Source organism: Centruroides vittatus, unplaced genomic scaffold, assembly GCF_030686945.1.
Source record: "Centruroides vittatus isolate TY-2023 unplaced genomic scaffold, ASM3068694v2 contig_680, whole genome shotgun sequence".
Taxonomy (NCBI): domain Eukaryota; kingdom Metazoa; phylum Arthropoda; class Arachnida; order Scorpiones; family Buthidae; genus Centruroides; species Centruroides vittatus.
In genome coordinates, this window is record NW_027122427.1 from 3,979,794 (window position 1) to 4,005,967 (window position 26,174).

At 27.7% G+C, this 26,174-nt stretch overlaps 1 protein-coding gene across 7 annotated transcripts in view; it reads right to left on the reverse strand.

Annotated features, from left to right (window-relative positions):
• Nucleotides 1-26,174, reverse strand: part of Arms (Ankyrin repeat-rich membrane spanning) — a 55,085-nt gene that overhangs the window by 25,048 nt on the left and 3,863 nt on the right. For 6 of the 7 annotated variants that reach the window (XM_067276301.1, XM_067276297.1, XM_067276298.1 and 3 more), the window contains exons 2-14: nucleotides 24,053-24,125; nucleotides 22,636-22,760; nucleotides 22,444-22,542; nucleotides 21,723-21,821; nucleotides 13,219-13,416; nucleotides 13,040-13,138; nucleotides 10,876-10,974; nucleotides 10,564-10,761; nucleotides 10,403-10,501; nucleotides 8,024-8,122; nucleotides 7,769-7,946; nucleotides 2,092-2,256; nucleotides 1,834-2,016 (exon numbers count right to left, since the gene is read on the reverse strand). In XM_067276301.1, the coding sequence (XP_067132402.1) occupies nucleotides 1,834-2,016; nucleotides 2,092-2,256; nucleotides 7,769-7,946; nucleotides 8,024-8,122; nucleotides 10,403-10,501; nucleotides 10,564-10,761; nucleotides 10,876-10,974; nucleotides 13,040-13,138; nucleotides 13,219-13,416; nucleotides 21,723-21,821; nucleotides 22,444-22,542; nucleotides 22,636-22,755 (1,636 nt within the window). In that variant the 5' untranslated portion in view covers nucleotides 22,756-22,760; nucleotides 24,053-24,125. Of the gene's footprint in view, nucleotides 1-1,833; nucleotides 2,017-2,091; nucleotides 2,257-7,768; nucleotides 7,947-8,023; nucleotides 8,123-10,402; nucleotides 10,502-10,563; nucleotides 10,762-10,875; nucleotides 10,975-13,039; nucleotides 13,139-13,218; nucleotides 13,417-21,722; nucleotides 21,822-22,443; nucleotides 22,543-22,635; nucleotides 22,761-24,052; nucleotides 24,126-24,297; nucleotides 24,533-26,174 lie in introns of those variants that run through there. The other variant, XM_067276299.1, reaches the window with a different exon arrangement.

Below are 26,174 nucleotides of genomic sequence, written 5' to 3' on the forward strand. Positions count from 1 at the left end.
TGGATCTTATATAGAGGGTGTTTGTTTTTTTTAAACTGACGTTACTCAAAGACATCTGTAGAGCAATCTAACAGCCAGACTGTCGCCAAATTTGGGAGAGTGACTAAGGACGACATGGGAAAGATTCCGCGAATAAAAAAGTAGTACCCAAATTTGCGGTAGGGGTGGATTTGGCGCTGTTGTAGCAAAACAGCTAAGAATCTGCATGAAACCCAGCTGCAATTAACAAACACACGAATGAATGAATAATCAGACAGCGGTTTCAGTGTAATAACGAAAGTTTAATTAATCAGCAAATAACCTTCTCCCTTCTTCAATGTGATCACCGTCCTGCTGGACAACTCATTGCATCCTGAACACCGTGTTCTCTATGGCCGAACGTAACATGTCCGCAGGAATGTTCATCACAGTTGGAGAAATGTTGTCCTTCAAAGTCATCAAGTTTGGGACACTACCAAGATAGACCTTGGACTTTAAGTAACCCCACAGGAAAAAGTAACATGGGGTTAGATCCGGGGAGCGAGGCGGCCATGCAAGTGGAAAAAAGCGACTGATGACCCTTTCTTCAGTGAAGTGCTGGTAGCTGTTTTGCTACAACAGTGCCAAATCCACCCCTACCGGGGAATTTAGATACTACTTTTTTCTTCGCGGAAGATACCGCGAAGAAAAAAAGTAGTACCTAAATTCTATCTCTTTTCCATGTCATCCTTAGTCACTCTCCCAAATTTGGCGACAGTCCGGCTGTTAGATTGCTCTACAGACGTTTCTGAGTACCGTCAGTTTAAAAAAAAAACACCCTGTATATATTTTTTCCGCTATTTATTTTGTTTATTTATCTATATTTTGTCCGTTTGGGCGTTTTCCGTTAATTTTTATATTTATTCCGAACACATTTTATGTTCTATATTTAATGTTCTATTTTTTTTTTTTTTTTGTGTAACCGAGGAAGATCGTTAAAAATGATTGAAAACGTTATTATTTTATTAAATTTTGCTGGATTGATAAAGGTGTAGTTTATTTAACTTATTCTACTTCCAGTACATAGTTTTATATACTTATAAATAACTACAGACTAATATGTAGAGCCTATATATGAAAACTGGTAAGACTGATAGTCACTTAGCCACTGATTATCCGTCTTTACATTATAATAATATATTAATATAAATTAATCAGTAGAATTACCTTTGCTATTATTTAACTTAAAGATTACATTATAATTATAATCTAACTAAACATTTAAAGTTAATTATCTCTATTTCAAATGTTAAACTGAACCAAAGTTAAGTTTACTACCTAAATGTGTAAGAAGTTTTACTGATTTATAGTGACCAGTCTAAATAATAAAAGCTTCTTAAGTATTTTTTAAAAATGTTTTATTTCATTAAAAAAAAAAAACATAAATTGCAGGATAGACAGACAGATAACACTTTATTGCAGCAAAAATACATCCACTCGCTGGATCCGCGCTGGATCCAGCTGGAATGATTTCAATCCAGCAAAAATCCAGCTGGATTCAAAACACTGCTGGATTGCAATCCCTAATCAGTATCCTGGTCGGGAAAGGGTTAACATAATAATTCTTTTTAAAATGACATTAACAAAAACATAAATATCTTCTTATAACTGCTTTTTTAATCATGATATGGTATTTTATATAGTGTGGCATTTTTCTTGCTTTTACTATAAGCTTTGTCTGTATTCATTTGAAAGTAAATAAGTAAGTAAACATTCTATAATCAAAGTATTTATAAAATGTTTTGCTAATAATTTTGTAAGTTGCATAACTATTACTTTAAAACAGATTAATCATATAATTAAGAATTTACTTACCAAAAAATACATATGACATAAATAAAATTCCACTTCCCACAGATAAACCAACAATCCATATACCAGTAGCAAATGCTAAAATAAAACCAACTGTTGATGATAACAACAATAACAGCAAATTAACAAGCCAAGAGAATTCAAATGTTGGTTCTAATCGTTGAAAAGTAAAGTTACGCATTTCATCTGTAACATAAATTAATTTACAATCAATTAGTTCCAGATTAGTTAAGTCTTATAAAATATATTATTTAGATTTACCTTCAAGTTTATTAAGTAAAAATGATTTTCCACTGCCCCATTTTGCATATAATCCAACACAAATTGGCATAGATAAAGTTGGTTCACTTAAAATATCAGCTAAAGCACAGCCATATAAATCATACCCCAATAAATTTTCATTGTCTTCATTTGTATTTAATCTGCCTAAAATGATAAAAAATTATATTGTGATAATTAAAAATGTGTGTTAAAATCTAAATGTTACAACAACTTTCTTTTTCACAAATATATGAAGTAATAAACTATAAATCAATATATGAAATGCAGATATTGAACTATAAAAAAACAAAACATGAAAAGAAAAACAATTGTAAAATTATGAAAATCAAGAACTAATACAAGGATATGATTTTCTTCTGTAATAATATATTGGAACAAAACTTTGAAATTACTTTAGAATATTTCTTTAATAGAAAATATTCATAGAGTTTATTTGTGCTAACTAATTTAGATATTCTTTCTGTTTATTTCAAAATGAAGGAGTCAGAAGAAGATAGTGCCAATTATTTCAAGAAAATATGGTTTGAAAGTTTGATCAAATTGCCAAATCACATTCCGTAACCAAATGTGGGTTTTCAACTTTATTATAGTTTTAAATTTCCTAAATGGGAACATGCATTATTTATGAAGAATTACAGCACACACAGTTCTTCATAAATATTGCTGATACATATTCATAAAAAATGCTGATACAGTGCCCCTGAAAAGACTTCAACACAAAGTCTTTTCAGAGGCACTGTATCAGCATTTTGTGTCTTGGCACTAGTTTGAACCTAAAGAATAACAATCATCATATATTGGAGTATTGGAGCATGTATGTATTTTTCAGCATTTATTCATAAATTTCATTTGAAAACATTACAATATAAAAAATAATATAAATATTAACTTATAATGAAATACCAACGATCGCCTTAAAAATCAGGCTATAAATTAACTAATTAAATGATTGATATAAAGTAATTTGTTACTAGAGGTAGGCCTGTAAGGAACTGAGTCCGAACCTTATTTTTTATTTTATTATTATTTCCGTTTTATTATCTTTTTGTTTGGGGTTTATGTTTATTTAGGACGAAGGTTCCCCACCACTCTCTTGTTAGTAATGAAAAATGAAGAAAAAACAACTCACGGAGAAATAAGCGCCATAGGAAACATCTTGCGCACTTGCGCTGCCCGGCGGAAGTAACAGTCCGCAGAAAAAAAATGGGGGGGGAGTCCCCACAATCACTAGTAGAGAAATACTTGATAAACCGTCTTAAACATCCCAGAAAATTATGATAAATATTTTGTAAACGGTTTATAAGCTTTGTCGGAAACTTAAAGCTGCCAGAACAAAGTTAATGTTAGCAACTAAGTATGTAAATAAGAGGAGTAACCCAGCTCAAGTGTGACGTCACCTCACAGTATAAAACCCGTACGTTAACCGAAGAAGGAGAGGTGATTTCAAAGCAGAGGTGATTTCCAAATCGAGGCGACTGTGAGAGCGAGGTTAATTCGAAAGCGAAGTATTTTCTGATAGAAGTCCAGATTGATAATTGGACGATCCAAGGTGCTAAAGAGGAGTTCGATTGACGATTTGACGATATCGAAAGGATTGAGGAAATAGTTTCTTCGTATAGTGAGGTGACGGATAGACGTTTAATTAGTAAGAGATTTTGTTCATAGTTGCTAAGTATTTGATTTGTCGAATTTCAAAGGGGAATTACTATTAAGTTAAGCTAAGTTTATTGTCGGGTTGACTTGTTGATTTTCGTTAATAAATTTTGTTTGGAATTATTGATATTTGTACGTAGTACGTTCTAGTTGCTAATTAAATATATTTGAACTTTTGATTTGACTTGATATTTATCGTTGTTATTACTAATTTTTCGGTGCACGCTTAAAAGCCCAGGCCTGGCAAACTAATCTCGAATCCGCGTAAAGTACCCGTTAGGTTAACGGAAGTTTTACCGACCGTAATTATAGTCGGTTTCCTAAGATACTAAAAAATAGTACTTTACAGGCTACGGTTGCCACTCTTATGCTAAATTAATAATTATAATTTAAGTAAATATTAAATAATTTAGAACCTTCTGTTCAAGCCCCACTCAAGGTCAGTTCTTTTATTCCAGAAGGTTCTAAATTTATTTAATATTTACTTAAATTATAATTATTAACTTAAATAAGAGTTGGCACCTAACGTCTACCTCTAGTAACAAATTACTTTATATCAATTATTTAATTAGCCAATTTACAGCCTGATTTTTAAGGCAATCATTGGTATTTCATTATATACTCATCGGGCTTAGTGATATTTATTTATATTATTAACTTATAACTTTATGTGATATCTATGGATCAAAGACCTTATTGCTTTTTGAGTAATAACAAAAGTAAAAAAAACTGGAACATACAAGAAATTAGCTAAAAATAACTTTAAAAAAAGACAGTTTCATATAATAACTCTTCAACTAAATGGAAATCTTGTGACACTAAGAAATTTGGCTTCTTGCATATTAGCCTGAAAAGACAAAAAGTATGTAGTGAGTATGTGTGTAAGTTTTATAACTACCTTCACACTTAGGACTGTCAGACATAGATCATACATATTTAAGTGTTGAGGAAAAAAGTCAGTAGTTAGGTTTTGTAAATATGGGGAAAACAGTGCCAAGTTACATTTGTTTTGTTTTGTTTAAACACTTAACATTAACCTAATCACAAAATCTAACTCATTTTCATGAAAAAATAGTCATAATTACTAAAATCACAATTAAAAATTAATTTCATTTGTGACAAAGAAGTGACTGCCTGCAGATGAAACATGGAACATCATATTTTAGGATAAAGAAAATGCCGTCATACTTACTTCAGTTTCACTCTGTAGTTGAAACATCAGTGTTTGGCAGTTGATAATCATAATCCATGTCTTCATTGATTGACAAATCACTTGATTCATTATTCAATTGTATTTGTGGCCTGTCTGCCATGGTATTGCCTGTAATAATTGATGATTGACACTGTCTTGGTGTCAGAAACTTCCAGAATTGTTTGGGCCAATATGAAGCTATATGGCAATATACCATCATCTATTTGATTTTCAGGAAATTCTTGAAACTACATTCTGACCTACTGTGTTTGCATATAGATGGCATGATTAGTTAAATTTGTTCAAAAATGTGGCTTGGCACTATCTTGCCCCAACTCCCTCAAATGTTAACTGATTGTGAAAAAAAACAAATTAACATACCACCAAGATAGAAAATCAGAATGTGAAATTGCAAAATTATTAAACAAAACCAAAACAGTTATTCACAATTATTTAAAAGATCTTGACAATTATAGAAGGAAATCATATACAGTCGATTCCGCTTAATTGAGACACATTGGGACTAATCCATTTTGGCCCAATAACCAGCTACCCCAATTAAATGAACTAATAATAAATTCTAAAATAAAATATATAATAAGTAGGTAAATAAATAAGTAGGTAAAAATAATAATTAGGTACCTATTTTAATGCTTTATTAAACCAAAATACAGAAAATATTTATACTATAAATTTGCCAGACTCATGACAATAGATAACAGATTCATATCACACTAGTGTTGCCAAACACAGTATTAGTAGTGACGTACTCAAGGGTTAACCATTCCATTCGTTCCTGATCAAATGATTTTCCTTTTTCCCTTTTTAGTTAGAACATGTTCTAACTAAAAAGGGAGAAAGGAAAGGGTTCATCCAAAAGTCACCTTATGATCTTCCTTTGAGTACAGTTTCCTTTAATTGGAGATGGGCCACTTCAGCACAAATTTCCATAAAATCTGCCAGCTTTGGATGCTGGTCTTAATGATCGAATGGCTGCTGTTCGAATCTAGACATAATTATGCACACAATACCTTCCAAGGAAACTCTAGCTGTCTTCCAACTCGGTCAAGAGACCTTGAAAAATTATCCGGGAATCTTTTCGCTTTCAAAAGAATTGTCTGGTCCAATCCAGAGCAGGGTCAGTAGCTTGCATTCAGGTCCATCTCAGACAAGATCTCTGTATGATATGTCCCACTAAGATGACCCTCTCGAGAAAAACTGAACTGCCCAAGTGAAAAACAAAATCGCTTTGTCTCTGCCAATCGCTAGGCCTACACAACATTAGTGTGTGTCAACATATTTCTGGAAAATCCCTAAAATATATCAAAACTTGCTAAATTCCTTTTCTGCTACTGTCCCAATTAAGCAATTAAATTATGTATTAATTAATAAGTTTGGTTTCCTTTCTTTGGGATTTGGCCCAATAAAGCAGCTTCCCCGATTAACCAGTGGCCCAATTAAACTGAATCGACTATATACGATGACCATCAAAGTTATCTGCCAGAGCAAACGAATGATTTTGAGATGTGCATGCACCACAAATGAGTCTGCTACAAACATTACAAAGCAACTGGGCCTTCCGATTAGCTCAAGAACTACTCAGAATAATGGTAACATTGGATGATCTTCAGCATGTAAAAATGAAAAAAAAACACAACAAAAAAAAGCACATTTGCTGGCCATATTCACTTTTGCAAAGACATATGTTTCAAACAGTAAATTTTGGGAAAATATTGTCTTTAGTGATGAGAAAAATTTAATATTGATGGTTCTGATAAGTTTCATTGCTTTGGCATGGCCTTTGAAAAGACACACAGCTACTTTCTCATCCAGTTCAGGGTGGAGGTTTAATTACATTCTGGTGTGCTTCTATAGCACAAGCAAAATCAAGTTTAGCATTTGTTTTTCCAAGAGCAAACACTGATGACTATCAAAACATTCTTGGAAATCATCTTTTGTCATTAGGAGGCAAGCTAAATAATACGAACTTTACATTTTAGCATTATAATGGTACGTTATATTGCTAAAATGGTCCATGGTACAGTACATATTTGATTATGGAATAATTAACAAAGAACAACATTAAAACATCGAAATAGCCAACAAGTAGTCTTGATCTGAATGCAATAGAGAATCTCTGAGTTAATTTTGCAAACATAGTATATAATGCTGGAAAAGAATATAACAAAGTCAAGGAACTCAATGCAGCATAATTTACGTTTGGAATAATATTCCTTCTGGAATGTCTGTCATCTCTGAAAATTCTATGTCTGAATTTAATATAAATCATTGAACTTGAATAAAAACATTGTGATTATTATAAATGTAGTTTTATTTTATTTGTAAAATTCATATTAATTTGTAAAGCTGGTCTCAAATTTTTGTCCAGTGTATTATTACAGAAAAAATAAAATAAAATTTATTGTTGTTTTGTAAACATATTAAAAACAAACAGTGAAAATTATTCAAATAAAATATAATATATGTTTGTATGCTTTGTTTAGTCATTCAGTTATGACTTTCCCACAGAATAAGAAAATCATAGGTAGTCTTAAACTTTTATCTTGCACTGTACTCTATATAGTATGAGATTATTATTAATATATTTGCTAATTTTTAAAAAATATCATAAAATAGGGTAAATTTATGTAATCAGAATAATATATTCAGAATGTATTTTAAAAAATCTAACTAAAATTATGATATGTTAATTTCCATTGAAAAGGTATTTTTATTTAAATATATCGTATGTTGTAATTTAATTTTACATTTAATATTGATAATGAATATTATGCATAAAATTATACTTACGAGCACCAAAAATTTGGGCTAAAATACTTCTATGCTGATTAGTATCAATATTATAAGGTGTTTCTCCTGCTCTATTAGGCCTGTAAAGTAGTTGACTATTTTTAGGATTTCTTAACAAAATTTCTACTATTGCTTTACTTTGAGCTCTCATGGCAATATGTAATGCAGTATCTCCTTTCTAAATTGTTTAAAATAATTTAAAATCAATAAAAAAATTTTATATTTTTATTTATAATCACTAAGAATAAAACTTACCTTATCTACAGATGAAACTTTTGCTTTTTTATCAATCAATAACTGAACTATTTCAACATTTCTACTTCTTGTTGCTTTCATTAATGGTGTGTCACCACCCTAATACAGGTTATAATAATTAAAGTATAACATTTATTAAAATTATATATATATATATACATTATTATTATTATTACAAGCAATTATGATAAAACTTTATAAACATAGATAATAATTAATGTATTATACTATACATTATTCAATTTTCAGTTCAATAATTAATTTTATTTTCAAGTAAAATTTATTTGGCTTTATAATTTGTAAAATAATTCTCAAAAATCTTTTTCTGTTTCATTTAAATTAATAGTTATAGTTTTAATTTAAAGAAAACTTGCAGAAAATAGTGACAAACTGTTCAAGAACTGTTTTAATAAATCAAAGTTCTTATACTTTGGGATATATTGTATATCTCAGTTGGTGACATTTTTGAATCATCAAAAAATATCCAAAACCATGGATCATCTTATAGAACAAATAAAAAACTGACTTTAAAATACCAACAAAGTTCCAAGACCCATCCCACAAAAAATTTTTAAGGAAGAATAAAATATTTGCTGGAAAATTTACAAAGTTTATTTCTACCATAAATTAAAATTGTAAAAAAAATAATATCTGTCAATATCATATTTAATGTATAATATGGTAATATATCATATTAATTGTCAATTAAGTTATAAATTATCGTATACCATATTTAATAAGCTTTTGAACTAAAAATTTTCCGTTATTAATAGTATAAAAAATAAGTGTAAACTTCATTGTTAGAATGTGTGGGTATCAATCGTGTTGGCACATATCTACGTAAATGTTGCCAATAATTAGATTTTAAAAAAATTGCACAAGTCTTAGATGACTATGCATCTCAATGATCACTTACAGATAGCAATGTCTTACACTGATTACAAACAATGCTTACTTATATTTGCATATTCTGTATCTTATTGTATTGCTGTGTCAGCACATTACCATATTGATGATTGCTACTTACTAGCTAAAACTTCTTCAAAAATAGATTAATACTGTAGTCCCAAAACCTTGACTTAATGTGAACTGAGAAAGTGATGAGTTACTGAAAATAACAGCAATAATTCTAGTCTAAATATCAGAATTTTTATAGAGATATTATACGTGCAAATTTATAAACATATTAACTACATACTAATAGTGATTATTCTCTTTTATATTTGTATATTGAATATTTCTATTTGTAGTTAAATATTAATTTTAAAAAATATTGGCTATTCAGTAACTACTTTCAAGTTAGTGACATTCACATCAAAACCTTTTAAGTGGCACCCTGAAAAAAAAGTTATAATCTTTGTCAACACTTGGAATTTATGCTATTATCAAGTGTTACCAGTGAAGAATGATATATAATTTAGCAATAGGATCAAATAAGTTAAGTAAAAATTAGATTACATGTACTTCTTTTTATTCAGATGACAAGTTTTACGAAAGTTGAGTTATCGAGTCAAGCTTATGGGACTACTGTAATATGAGATCACCTTATACAGTAGATATGAACTAAAATAGTCTTTTACACCTTATTTATTGAAATATATGGTAATTTTCTTTCCCATTTCTATAGACTTTATTAGAGTAAGAATGGAGCCAATGTTTATTAGACTACATATACAAAGGAAATTAGCAAAAGTGCATCTTCTCATTTATCTTCTCCCTCCAGTCATTGTGTCAGTCAATAAAGCAGTTTCCAAAGATGGCGACCCTAAATGACATTATTGGATAGTTCTTTGAGTAAAAGCTGTAATTCTTTGGGGGTAGTGTTGAAAATATTTACTTTATCCAAAATAAGATTACAAATTTATTTTATAGTACACAACAAAAGCATGCATATCCACATATAATTGGAGAATTTTCAGCTTTCTTTTGAAAGATTGATTCTAAATTTGCCAATCATTTTCCATTGTTAAGCTTGATATTGTTAATTAACGAATGTACCTTGCTCATAATATAAATCATTAATTATTTTTCTCTAAACTAAAATAAACTTTAGAAAGTATTCAAAAGAATCAGAATCGAGAATCATGTTGGAATCAGGAGTTTTTGGCAGAATTGAAATTGGGAGAAATTTTGGTATCATCCCATCAATACAATTAATATAATTCTGTTATCTAAAATAACTAAAATTGTAGTATAAAAAAAGAAAAATTACAACAGATTACTGCTTATTAAAATATTAGTCAAATTATCAAATTCAAGTCAGATATTTAGAGAGATTTTAAATGTTATAATTTGTATTCTTTTTATTTAAAAATATGTTTATAAAGCATATTTATTAAACTTTATTTTATTTTTATTAAAATTATTTTGAGCACATACCTTAGCAGGAATCTCTGTATTAGGATTTGCATTTAATATTAGTTTTACTATGTCAACAAATCCTTTTTCAACAGCCCAATACAATGCTGTTTTTCCATCCTAAAAATGAAAACTTTAATTTCATATATTTTTTAAAATGCCGCAAATTAAACAGTACTTACTGATCCTTGTATGTCAACATCAGCATATTTTTTTAATAAGGCATCAACGATATTAAAATATCCAGCCTTAGTCGCATGAATTAAATTAGTATCACCATTTCTATCTTGTAAATTAATATATGCTCCAGAATTTAATAATGACATAGCAATTTCTATATATCCTTCTTTACATGCTAATGTTAATGCAGTACCACCACTCTAATAAACAAGAAATTTATATACTTTATTTTAATTAATATTAGAATACATCTATATTTTAAAATTTAAAATTAATATGAAAAAAATGTCAAAAACTACATTAGTACAATTTACCATATCTACAGCATTAACATTGGGTTTATATTCTAACAAAACTTCTACTACATCAGAAAATCCACCTTTAGTAGCAACTATTAATGATGTCCATGAATACTGTGAATAAAATAATCATATTTTAATATATCAAATATTTCACTAACAGTAATAAAAATTCCATAATTATTTTATTAATATCAAAATTTGATTAATTCAATGTAACTTGTCATTATTATTTTGGATTTGTATATATTTAAATGTAAATGAATAAAGCAATAGAATAATTTTTCTTTTAATGTAATTTAATAATTTTATCTCATTTATTTGTTAGAAAAATTATTTAACAAAAAACTTAAAAAGTGTCTCAAAGGAAGCATTCAAACAGGAATTTATATAAAATTACTATAATGTATAGTTTTACATATATATCCTATAGTAACACAGTTTACTGATGATGAAATATTCCAAATATCATTAGAATATTTTTGAAATTTTCACCTGAAGCCAAAGATGTAGAATATTCTAGAAAAATATTCTGTACACTGTTTCTTTGTTAAATTTAAGAAAAATAAATGAAAAGAAATCATTCAAATAAGAACTAAATAAGTTTATTTTTGTGGGTAAAAAAATTAAAACAAAAAAATATAAAATAATTTTAATTTCATAAGCCTTACATTAAATAAATCCTTGATTATTTTTTGAACAAATTATCCAAAATGGTTAAAAAAAAAATGCTTCCAATCAAGGATTCATTAACTTATTCAGAAATCGCATTTCACATTTATACTCTGGCATAAAAATTAAAGCACCACCTAAACTACTCTTAGAACCTTCAACTCAGAATGCAAATCTGTCCTAATTACACATACAAATGATAACAGTTTACACTATTATGTCAGATCTTTTCAAAATCTACTAGAATTTTCTAAAACACAATCTATAAAGGCTACCAAATACTCACTATAACAATCTAACTACCGTTATTTGTCAATTGATCATATATGCTAGTGATAATACCTTGAAGACATACTCAAGTCCCTTAATCATCAATTAAATGACTAATGTAGTTCAATGATACAACTATCATTGAACTACAGGATGGTAACTGGTTCTGAAGAAAAATCTGGATTTGGAACATTCAGATACAGTAACAACAAGGAATTAGAAGCAGTGAGTTTAAGAAAGCACCCATGAATGCCTTATAAGCTCTGGCAGGTCTGGGAATACTACTGTTAGAGAAGATCATCAGATAAATGAGATGAGCAAAGAATGATCCAACAGTCTTGCTCTCCACCAACAGTCTTGCTCTCCACCATTGAGCAAGATATGCTATTCACTTTACACATCCTATATTGTCCTGTGCCATTATAAGCTATCTCACAAAGGCAAGATACTATTCTTGTTGTCTCTTATGACATCTGTCATTGACTAGACAGAATAGACAATGTCATCTGTAGTGGTACCATGATGTAGGAAGATGCTGAATGGCATCATATTATGTTTACTTATAAATCTCATTTCAATCTTTATACCTCAGATGACAGTCATATTCATGCATGGAGGAAGAAAGGACAGCAATTCAAACTAAAAATCAGGAGTGATTTCCTAAGACATCCTTCCCCCTTATAGTGATCAGAAGAATCTTAGCAGTGTAGCAGTGAATTAAGGAGATTCTGAAATCTGGTATATTGCCTTCAAGGAATGTCTACAAGGACAATTTTCAGCAAGATAATGCTTGCCACATACTGCTCATGCTTTTCAAGCATGCTTTCATCATGTTCAAACCTTTCCTTGGCCTATATTCTCTTCAGATTCCCAATTGAACATGTCTGGAATATGCTTGGACATCAGTTGAAGCAAGCTTGGGAAAATCTATACAGAACAGCATCCAAGCTGTTTAACTCCATGTCAAGCCATATTTCTGCATGTATTGTAGCCAGAGGTGGCTACAATAAATGCAGAAATATGATATATAAAAAAAACATTGCTTATGTTAAAATATCTAATATTTTCTAATATGTTTCTAATCATTAATTTTTTTAATTTTTTACATTTCTTTACCAGAAAAGTCAGATTATAAAATGATTATTATAATTAAAAAAATTAGTTACTTCAAAAATGTATATTTAATTATATAAAACTAGATATAAAATTAATATTAAAATATTTTTAGGAATAATACCATTCCAGCTGTATCAACATTGGATCCAGCTCTAAGTAATTCATCTACAATATCCAAATAACCTTTACGTGATGCCCATACAAGAGGAGTAGTTCCATACTGCAAAGAAAAAAATTCACATAAATATCAAAATAAATTATCTAATAAGTTAACAGAAAACCATTGTTAAATGCACTAACTTTATCACCTGCATTAACTTTTGCACCATGTGCTAATAAATTTCTTACAATTTCCAAATGTCCACGACCGGATGCCCAAACAAGGCATGATATATGATTTTTATCATACACATTAGCACTCGATCCTCTCTGTAGCAACAAAGAAGCTAATTCAATATAACCTTTATAGCAAGCCCACATTAAAGCAGTCCATCCACCCTAAAATTAAAATAATAATAAAATTAATAAAAGTATAAAATATAAAGTTAGAGATAATTACTGATATACAGGTATCCCTTGTACAACACAATACTTCTACAACAGTTTCACTCTAACAACATGGTTTGAAAATATCGAAAACTTTGTTATTCAATATTTTTTTTATTCAAGTAAAAATTTCAATGTTCTAAAATCCATGGGCAAATTTGAGACAACACACATGCTGTGTGTTGTCTCAAATTTGCCCATGGATTTTAGAACATTGAAATTTTCAAATTATTTTGTGCTTTTCATCAGGTTTACTTTAATGAAAACTGATAGAACAAGGAAAAAAAATTGTACTAACTTTCCTATTAACCAGGTGTCGTCATCATTGCTTTCAGACTTTAGCCATCACTATGTTTTCTTTTTATACTTTGATCTTTGTGTTTAGTAAAGTTTATTTAAACATTTTTAGATAAATGTTATTAAACTTTCTTTTAACTGTCAGTAAGTAATCATTCATAAAAATGATGAACAAAATGCACTGGTATCTTGGTGCTCAAACAATTCAGTGTTTGAACACAAATTCTGGAAAAAAGTCACTCAGTACTTAACTGAACAAATGAGGACCCCTAAAACAAATTTCAAATTAATAACATATTATTTTTATTTCATCATCCATAAAAAATTTTTTATGATAAAAATTAATAAATATGAAAATGTTGCTGATACTTCTGATCAAGATCAACAAAAAAGCTGAGATAACAATGATACTTTGTAAAAATAAAAATGCCCTCGTTTAACTAAAATTAATATTAATGCATCATACAGTACTTTTAATTGTGATTGTTAATTAATTATTAATTGGAAATAAATTATCAACTGCTCTAATAAACATATTTCTCTTAGTAGCAAAAAACAATTGTATGCTTTTGCTAACTTCTGGAATGTTTTGCGTTAGTTCTTTGTTTCGTATAGTATGGATTCGCGTAACAAATCACTTTTTCGAAACATAACTACCATGTTATCTGAGGGATACCTGTACTTATTAGATATATAAGTTAAATTTGAGCAAATAAAACTGAAATAATTTTATTTTTTAGTACTCTATAAAATTTCTAATCTTCTTGAAAAAATAAAACCATAATGAAATGACACAAGTACAAATTTAAATTGAAGCATTGAACATTTATCAAATTATTGCAGCTTAGCATGATTCTAAATCAACTAACTTTGAACTGTTTATAAGAAAATAATTTATCTAAAATAAGTGCAAATGAATCTTAAGAAAAAAAATCTAATCTAAATCTAAAATATATTTCAATTAGTTAAAATTTCAAATATAATACAATCATTTTAGAATTAAAAGAGGATAAATATTGTTAATTTAAAAACAAAATAAACTACATTTCATAAAAATTTGTTTGGAAAAATTATACAGATAAAAATATTTTTAAACTGATTAAATAATTTAAAATTCTGATTTTTCTAATTAACAATTTACTACTCCAGAATGTGACACAGTTCAAAATTTTATTATCCTCTAATTATGATTAAATGACAGATTTAGTAAACATTTCAGTTTTCCAAGAAATTTATTTTATACACCTGTCTAAAAAGTAACAATACTGATTATTTCAAGTGGACAGTACATGTGCCAGGCAGAATATAAATATAGAACCTGATAGCATTATCCTTTGGCTGTGTACATAATTTAGCCAGAGTGCATTGTTGTTGAGTAGTCTTGATTTAAAGCATTAATGTCATTTTCCTGCATCACAACACTTGAAAAAGAGCAACATGCAACCATTAAGTTTTGTTTCAAACTTGGCAAAACTGCTGTAGAAACCTTCCAGCTGTTAAAAAAGCCTACAGGAATGAATACATAGCTTGTACATGGGTCTTTGAATGATTTTAACAGTTCAGCAAAGGTTGTATGACAATCCAAGGCATTTCCATATGGCTTGTGTCTCAATCATTAACAACTGAACAAAAACAGCAATGCATAGAAGACTACCAAGATATCAACATAACAGATTCTGATGACAATTTCTTCTAGAAAATTGTGACAGTTATTGAAACATGATGTTAACAATATGAACCAAGCACAAAAAGAGTGTTGAGTGGACTAGTCCAGAAAAATCCTGACCATCCGAAGTAAAGCTCACAAAATCAATCACTATAACCATATTATCTTTTTAATGCTTGTGACTTGATTCAGAACAAATTAGTACCCCTTTGTATCTCTGGTAAAACAGTTACATCACAGCACAATACAAAAGTCCTGGATTGATTTTTGAAACAAATTCAGCTTGTATCAGGCCAGACAGGAAAGTCATTCTCCTGGGTACTGGAAAAAGTTTTTTCTGTTGCATGAAAATGTTCCTGAACATTTGGGTGGGATTGTCAACCAATTTTTGGCTAGTAAGAAGGTCCAAGTACTTTTCCATTCTTCCTATTCACCTAATCTAACTCCTAAAATCTTTTTGCTATTCCCAAATTCAAAGTTCCACATGAAGAAACATTGGTACAATGATTTAAAAGCCATTCAAACAATTGTGGCAAGTAAATTGAAAAACATCACATAAAACAGTACTGATTAGTTGTGAAAAGTACATAGTTACTGCATAACACTGTAAATCATAAAAAAGAGATGTGTAGCTGAATTTGTACATTTTTCTTGGAATCAGTCTAATATTTATTTTTAGACAGATAATGTATTATCATAATCATAATATAATTATCATCATCACTTACTCACACTATTTCAATCTGTAAACAATTCATCTGATGAATAGATTTTATTTCATAATTTTTTTATTTGTTTTAAATTAAAATCACTGATATAAAGTATTACTACTGCTTATTATAATCATAAACTATCCTTTAATACAATAAATTTCTCAGTTAGCAAGGAAGTATTTACCAGGTTGTGGATTTACTGTACATATGCAAAAAAGCTGTTGTATTATTCTTGTGAATGAGTGTCTAGTTCAGGGGTGGGCAACACTTGTCCAAATATATCAAATGTGGCATTTCAACAACTTTTTTACTATCACATAATCCAGGGCTCACTTAAAAGTAAATAGTAAATATCCAACATCTTAGTTATAAATTTTAACTTAAAAGAATACAATTTTATTGAGTAGAGCATATTAAATAAAAATACAACAAAGAAACTGTTTTAGTAATAATAAATAATAAAAAAATGAAACAAATATCCTATTTTCAAGAAATCTATCTATCTTTGCAATAGACTGACTTACAAGCAATATACAAGCAAGCTGCTAAATCTAGCTTTCCCATAGCATCATCTAGCCAGTAGACCAGGTAATAATAAGATCCCAAAAATTTCAGTTAGCATATATAATTTTGGCATTCACACTTAAAAAGTTTGCCCATCCCTGGTCTAGATGTGAAATGTAGTAAAGTGCTGACTTTTTAGGTTAATGTACTGTACTTTTTACAATTTTCATAATTAAGTAACATAACTAATGTATAATTACTATACAATTAATTATTGTAATTGTAATTTTTATTTAAAATACTATTGTGTAGTTTTTAAATGAGTAAAGTCTTTGTGATTGATAATGAGCTATATTTTTCATATTATATTGTTCATCTTTCTTTGTTTGGTTCTTTTATGATATATTGAAACATAGAAAAGTGCCTATTATTTCATATACAGTTATTTTCAATGTAATTTTTCAAATTTACCAGAGAATTCAAAATACCATGGTCTATAAACCCCACTAAATGAGAAATTGACTGTACTGATTTATTATTATGAAAATGTGTCAATAATACATACATAACTTTACTACTATAGTAATATTCATTATAAATATTAGCAATAAAGTAATTTTATATATATAGTTATTTATCTATTAACAATCATTAAGTAATGTTATAAATAATGAGATTACTGCTTCCCAACAAAACAATTACCCCATAAAAACAGAAACATCAAATAAAAACAATAATAAAAATACATATAAATTATTAAAAGTTAATTAAGGTGTAAAAAATTTACAAAAATTAAAATGTTTATGAAATATCTATAATATTTTGGACTAAAGTGGTAATGTGCAACTTGATTGGTTTAATAATAATCTTTTTTCCCAGTTTTTCTTTTCATTTATGGTAGGTGTATAATATGTATAATACATAAAAAATAAAAATTACAAATTATAAAACATAAATAAAACATGTAAGTAAAACCCTGTTAAGAAATTTTTGAAAGAACCAATGTAAAAAAATAATTTTTCTTTGTATATCAAATTTTATTTCAATATCAAGGTAATATAACATAGCATAGTGTAATATATAGAAAAGTAAGATGCATTTACTATTAAGTGTCTGGTGTCAATATAACATGTTAACAGTTAATGGACAACACCAAATAGGAAGTATTATTGGAAGGAATTATAGAAAGTATTATTGTTGGTCAAAACAATAAGACTATAACAAAATTAGCAACCACCTCAGGTATGCAGGTGTTTGATATACAATACAATGAATATCTGGAGTTACTTTATTAAAACTTTATCTTCAACTTTAAATACTTAAGTGGAACTGATATTTTGGGATTTCTTATATTTTATTCAGGTACTTCTTATGTGTAGAAATTTTAACACACATCTTATAGTGTAAATGCTAGGACTGTAAAATTTGGACTTCTTATGTGGGGAAAGCCTTTCATGCAAGAACTTTCTAAACGAGTTCTACTGTATATGTAATAAAAGAATTATGATAGTATTAATAAATTATAAAGTATTTTTAACACTTAGTTTTAAAATAAGTAAAATCAAAAAATAAAAATGACTCCGTGTTTAAGGTTGTAACAACACAATAAAAGAGCAACCATCTAGCTAAAGACAAACAAAAATTAAATAATGACAAACAAGATAGATTTCTAGTTAGTCTAGAAGAACATACCAATAAAGTGACTAAAATAGTATGTAGAAAGTTTTCAGAAAGCAAATATTATTTATGCAACCTCACTTGAGCCAGTATAGATAGATATAGATAGATAGATATCTTTATTTGGCGTAGAAGGCTTTCGCCTGTTACAGGGGCGTTTTGTTTAAACGCATATTTATACACATATAATAGCATCTCAATAACATTGATATTTTCTACTTACTAATCTATAGAATTTCATTAGTATTTGTCACAATTATGATTCAGTAGATTGTTTAACTTAATTATATAACATATTAATCATTTATCAAACATCTTTTAACTCTATATATTATTTCTTTACTATACTGCTCCATATCATTTGTATCATCCAAAAAACAGTTTAATAGAAAAATCATTTTTATTTACTATCTTTGATAGCTGCATTATCCAACTTCGTCTTAAATCCATTTCCCTTGATATGTGGTGTAGTGAAAACAGTAGTTTTGTTGTTATATCTTCTGCCTTAATAATTTTTTGTAGAAACATCAAATATCTTTTTATTAGTATAGTATTTAATCTGAGTCTATTTGTTTCTAATCTTAAGGCGCTGCCCGGAATATTGTATTCTAACTGAAATATCTTGCGAGTAGGTACATTCTGTATTTTTTCAAATTCATTAAATTTATCCATGTTCCAAATTGGGACTGCATACTCCATTGAATTCATCACAATCGAATTAAAAAGTTGAACAAGTGTACCTAAGTTCTTTAGTTTAGCCTTGCAGAATAAACCTATTGACTTACCTATTACAATTTTTGCGTTGTTTAGTGTATTTTTATAATGTTTCTCAAACGAGAGGTTAGGTGTATACATTAATCCTAAGAATTTATTTTCCTTGACTATTTTAACGCCCCACGGGCGATCAAACCTCTTTTTGTGGTGAGCATTGCTAATTATTACGCTATTATCTTGCTCTGGATATTTTATTTCCATATCACTAGATTTTAAAATCCAAGTTTCTAGAAATCCAATTATTTTATTTGTGTCTAGGAATTCTCTTATCGTGGTTTTAAATATTTTCCCTCTTAGCCCTTGAGTATTCCAAAAACTCATCATCACATTATTTTTTTCTCTTGTTAAAGTTCCTGCTTTTTTCTCACCCAGTTCACTATCTTTGGCTATCAACTCATCTCCATTCACTTTACTATTATTATTTTCTATATTATTCTCCATTCTCCATTTTTTCTGTGTTATATTTAAGTTATCTTTTGTTTTTACTAATCTTATATTATATTTGTCTCTAAAAAATGATTCACCTGAATTATTTCTTTAGTATTCAAATCGTATGTATACATTGTATTTTCTTTTAAGAAGTAGTCATCTCTTATTTTTATCCTGTTGTCACCCGATTTCTCTAGTTTAATCTGTTTGAGTAATAATTTTTTCCTAATCCTTGATCTCAAACATAAGTCAGTTGAGATTATTATTTTTTTCTTTTCGTCCGTCATTTTAAATCTTGTTGTCCAGAATTTACTAAGAATTAGGTTTCTATCTTTAACCGATTCGGTCATAACCTTAATTACTTGATTATGTTTTCTATTTCCTAGTTGAGATGAGACCCTCAATTTCTATCCAGTTAAGTTCTAAGTTTTCTTTTATAAATTTTTTCAACTCTTCTACATATTCCGAGGTTTTGAATGGAAAATTAAATATTATTAGGTTCTTCTTAGTCGTCTCGTTTAACATTTTATCAATTTCAAAATCCACCATACCTTTTAGCTTGCTATGCGAGTCAGTTCTTTCTTCTAATGTACGTATTTTTTTACACATCTCTTTCATCTCTTCCTTGAGCTTTATATTTTCTTCGTTCATATTGTTGATTTCGGCTCTCATAGAACGAATCTCGGAGTTCAGACGATCAAATTTGTCCTGGATCAATTCATAGACTGATTTTAGTGAATATTCAGGTTCAGTGGTACATGGTACTAGAGGATCTTCTGCCGGTTCAAAAAAGTCTTTGATCGTAGCATACCTCGAAGTGTCAGCAGTATTCTTAAAATGTTCCTCAATCAAGTATTCTCTTCCTGATATTTCGGTCGTCTGATTATTTCCCTCGATATCTCGTTGTAACCTCTTTACGTGGTCTTCCTCGTCCCCTTTTTTGCATAACTTCTTGTCTCGGTAACGGAGGAGACCGAGGGAAAGGACCGGGATTTAACTCTACACCAGCAATCACCAACAAAATAATAATTAGTATTCGAGTTAATAACGCATTTAAACTTCTCATTTCTATTCTACACTTCATATTATACTGTAAAACTTTCATATCTAACATCGCCATAGCAGCTCAGCAAAAAAGTCACCAACACCTCCGCAGTCAGATCACGCCCCCTCAAAAGTGATCCTTGAGCCAGTATAAAGTAATAACATGTTAAGCAATAGATAAACCTTACAAAGTATTTTCAAAATCTTCTCAAGAAGTGATGCTGTTGACCAAACAAACAAGTAATAGTTAACCATGAATTTTGTACTTAAGATTTTTCAAGTTTTAATAATAATATATTATTATTTATTAATTGTTATTCCCATTTAAAAAATTAAAAGCCATTGATATAGTTGTTAATGTAATATAGATTTACCATAAATAATTTTTTAATATACACTATAAAATTTACTTTTGTCAAATACCAATAAATTTTTTCATTAGATACTTATACTAACAATACTTTTTGATAAAATATTTAAAAAATCATAATAATAATTAAACCAAATTAATTATTAAATTTATTATTTATAAAAATACCAAAAAAAATCATTTTCTTTTATACATCACATACATCATCTTATTTTACCATAAAAAATGTTTAATAATCACAAATGTTTTTGGTTGTTTCTTTTATAAAATAATTTTTATCAAATTAATGTATTAAATCTTTAAATAATCACACAGAACTGCTGCCAAAATCACAAGGTATAATAAAAGCATGTACACTGAAAGAAAATTCAACAATTCTTTGTAATCAATACTAGTGTCAGTGAACTGAAGTAATGATTCAACATTCTAACAAATATATAATGGAAAAAAATGCAATCAATAATTAAAGAACAACATTCAATATTAAAGTATAATAATAAAAAAACAAACAATTTCTTGATAATTTCAGCTGATTCTTGGTGATATTAAATAGATTATTTAAAATAACTTAAGAATAAACTAAATTAAAATTAAAACTTACTATCACCAATGAAACAAAATATTAAAAAAATATCTTTAATACAAAACTTAATTTTTTTAATAATTTAAAGAAATAAAAATTTAGTTTGTAAAATTGTTATTCTAAATGTATTTTAAATATTAAAACTTCAAATTAAATTTTAATTAGAGTTAAAATTAATTGTATTTATTTTACAATACATACCATATCCCGATGATCAAGTTTTACACCATTTTCAATTAATTTAATAATAATATCAGTATGTCCTTCTTTAGCAGCATATAGTAAGGCCGTCCAGTTATCCTTAGAATATATTAAACAGATATTAATTATTATTTGTTTTCAATTGAATCTTTCTATACCTTAAAAAATGTTTATAATTGTTTAAAGTAGATTATAGATTATATTTATTTTTAATTTAAAAAATTTTAATTCAATTAATAGTAAAAATCATCTTTTATTGTGGTTCTGACATTATTCAAACCATACATCATCATATTAATATGTAGCTAACAAGAAAATTTATTTTACTAACAATTTGTTTTAATTATATTCAGATATATTGATAAGAATGAAAACTGATTATCTTATTAGCATGTAATATTTTATTAAAGAATCATTTTTAAAGAATATAATTTTAATGGATTTATAATATAAATATTAATGTTATGAATTTATCAGTTATCTTATTCTAATGTTAAAAATTCTATGGATATTACAATTTTTTCTTAAAATGACCAAATTATTTTGAGGAAAGTAATATTATGCACTTGACAGAATATTATATTATTAATTTTTTTTAACTAAAATCAATATTTGAATACTAAAGTCACATCTAACTTTTTGAACAAATTCTTGTGTGATATAAAAATTAATAATTTTGAAAATATTTTATTAATTTAAAAAAAAAAATGAAGGTACTTACTTCATCTTCAGCATCAACATTTGCTCCTTGAAGCAACAGTTCTTCAACAATATTAAGATGTCCAATTTGAGCAGCATACATTAAGAAAGTTTGTCCATTCTTAAAATAAAATTGGCAAACTTGTTAAAAATATTTTTAAAACGAAAAAAGTTTAATAGTTAAACGGAAAATTGAAGACAACAGAAAACACACCTCATCTCCTTCATTAATATCTACATCTCTTTGTTCCAATAGGATCCTTAAATCATCAGCATTTCCTTCTGTTATTAAAGTTGTTATGGCGTGATACGTAAGCGGTGGTATTTTGCTCATGATATCTTTAATACATAAAAGAATAAACAATTTTTGTCAACAACTATTTTATATATATATATATAATATATATATATATTTTTTTTTAATTTTTTCAATGTTATATTTATCAATTACACTAAAATTGAGTTTGAGATACATTTAACATTACTTTTTAAATTATATTGTACAACAGTATATTTTTTGAACAAATTTTTGGTTGATATATAAATGAATGATTTTTAAAATATTTGATTAATTTAAAATAATAGTATTAACTTCATCTTCAGCATTAACATTTACTCCTTGCAGCAACAGTTCAACAATATTAGGATGTAAATCAGAAATTTTACATATAACATAAAATTTGTGATTTAATATCTAATCAATATAAATTTATAAATACATTATTATATTTAATTGAATAGTGACATATTTTATTTATAATAGTTCAGTGTATTTTCAAACGACATAAATCATACATTACAATATTAAATGCATAGAAGTAATCACAAAAGTGTCTTCTTTTAAATTTTAACGTCCTCCCGAAGAGTGAAAAGGACGTTAAAATTTAAAAGAAGACACTTTTGTGATTACTTCTGTGCATTTAATATTGTAATGTATAAATTTTGTCCTGGCATGTTTTAATTATATTTTTTAACATAAATCATTTAAAAAAATATATTTAAATATTTTATAAAGCTGATATTATAATAAACTTTTGAGATTATGTCCATCCGGTTAGAGTATACATAACTAAAAAATTATCAATAAAAATTTTTGCTATGATTAAATTTTTATGATATTAAAATGTATTTAGTACAGAAATAAACTACTGTATATAAACATCTGTATAAAGAATAAACAAGTTCTACAACTAAAATGCATTGAAATACTATCATCATCATGCATACAAACAATTATTATTGTTTACAATAATAATTGTTTGTATGCATGATTGCATGATGTTTGTATGCATGATGTTTGTATGCATGATTATTAAACAATTACAATTAATAATATTTCATACAATTATTATTCATAAAAATCATTTTCTATAAAAATCTTCACATTTTCAACTATCAAAAACACATTTTACCATCAAAAGCAGATCAACAGATATGAATGCAAACATTTGATTTCAGCAAGATGCATGCATATTCAATGGTTTCTAGTAATGATAATCATCATCAGTAATTATAATTATTTTTTTACAAATTGTATCTGAATGTATCAATCATTTAATCATATTTATAAAATGATAACCATAAATTACCATCATAAAAATTATTTTAATGATATAAAGAAATAATCATACCTCAACACCAAGAATTCTTAATCACAAAAAGCAAAAATACTTGATACATAAGTCTTCAATGAAGTCCAATCATCTAGATATATAAAATAAAAATTGTTTTATTTATAAATATTGCACATCTATCTACACACATAATAATTAAATCACAAATTTTCATTTTAATAAACTATAAAAATTTATATAATTTTGTTTAGCAAGTTATGAATATCAATAGACTTATTTAAAGATCATAAAGTGACCATTACAGATATATAATGCAGAAGAATATAGCATATAGTTTGATAAAAAGAAAACATTCAGCCAATGTCTTCTCCATTATAAATCAGACTAACATTAAGTCATAAGAGACAACAGCATTTACAATGCCTTATTACTCTGTGAACTCTTATTCTAATTTATTTTTTAACCTTACATAGTAAAACCTGTCTAAATGGGAATGTGACAGTTTCAGCCAAGATTTTTCCATTTTGGAAAATTTCCATTTTATAGAGGTTATATTTTTATTAATGAAGAAAAAGAAACATAAAAAATTTTGCTACCATATTTATATTTAGAACTGCTTCTCTTCCAATGTAAGTATTTTATGTTTCAATGGCATGTTGTACACATCAAAATATATATGTAAGGCATAGAAAAAAAATCTGTAAAAAACTTATTACCCATAAAATATGTTTTGGTTACCTTATTCTCAAGGACATAATACTTGCTAATCAAGATTTAATAATAAATAACAGAACAAACTTAGCACCTTCCTACCCAGCAAACATTTTATTCAATACAAGACTAATATTTTTGACCAACTATGAGATGATATAATTCAGATAAGAGAACTTTAAGAGCAAGAAATTTTTAAGTTTGCTAGTAAGAGGAGATTTATCAATTATAAAGATGCAGAAACTGTTTCAATAGTATAGAGAATCCTTTATAATTCCCAATAAGAATATGGAAACATTCAGGCTTCCTTTTTGTGATTAGTATGATATAAATGACTATATTATTATATATTTTTATTTATGTTTAAATGTTAATTACTTTAATATTATTATTTTATTTTCTGAGAGTAAATGCTATGGATTAATTCTTTTTATCTATATGTATTGACAATGTTAACTTTCAGTAATACCAAGTATAAAGTTTGAATATTTAATCAGTTTGAAATTTTAAATGTAAAATGTTCCAAAGAGCATTTCTGTTGGTAGAATTTAATCCAACAAATGCCTGATAAGTTTGACTCTGGAACATTTGGCTTCCAAATTTTATTGTTATTAGATGTACTGTTTGCTGCATAAAGGTTTGTACCTAATTCTAAGCAATCCGCACAAGCAAAAGTTGAGCACATGCAATCAAGGTCAGTTCTACCTGTTACCAAAGTGTTTAAAATGGACTGTTTTGTTATGTAGTGTGTCGGGTGAGGAAAATGATCTACAGGGGCATCTTTTAGGTCTGTATGTCAACAATATAATAGTGAATAGCATTGGTACTCACTATTATAGCCTTGCATGTGTCACTCATGCAATGCAACAAGTGCATGGTTCATAACTAGAGTTTTTTTTTATTGTAATATTGTGAAATTATGGCCATTGCATACTGGAAACTACAATTTTATCTTTTATTTACATAATTTTTTTCCTTCTCAGGATTCCTTTGTTTATTTTTTTGAAATTCAAACAGATAAAGGAAAAAATAAACATATCAAATGTCCTTCCCTGTAAATTTCAAAAATTGCAGTAATCAAATTAAGTTTAATAATTTCATTTATGAAACATAAAGGGTTAGTACAGTAGAGTCCCATACAACTCAGGGATTCATTATGCATTATAAGAAATTGCGTTATAAAAACCTGCATCATCACACGATTTATGAAAGTTTAAACCTTGGCCTATAAGTTGAAAAAAACGTAAACCTCTGATTGACATAATTCGCAGGTTGTTGCTTGCTTTATTTGCACATTGTATGAGACTCTACTGTAAAAAGATGAGGCACTAATATGCAAAAATTTTCATAAACTTTAGCAGTTTCACCAATAAATAACTGACCTGGGTTGCACATGCTCAACTTCTCATGCTTATTGCTTAGAATTAGGTACAAACCTTTATGCAGCAAACAGTACAACCCAAGGAAA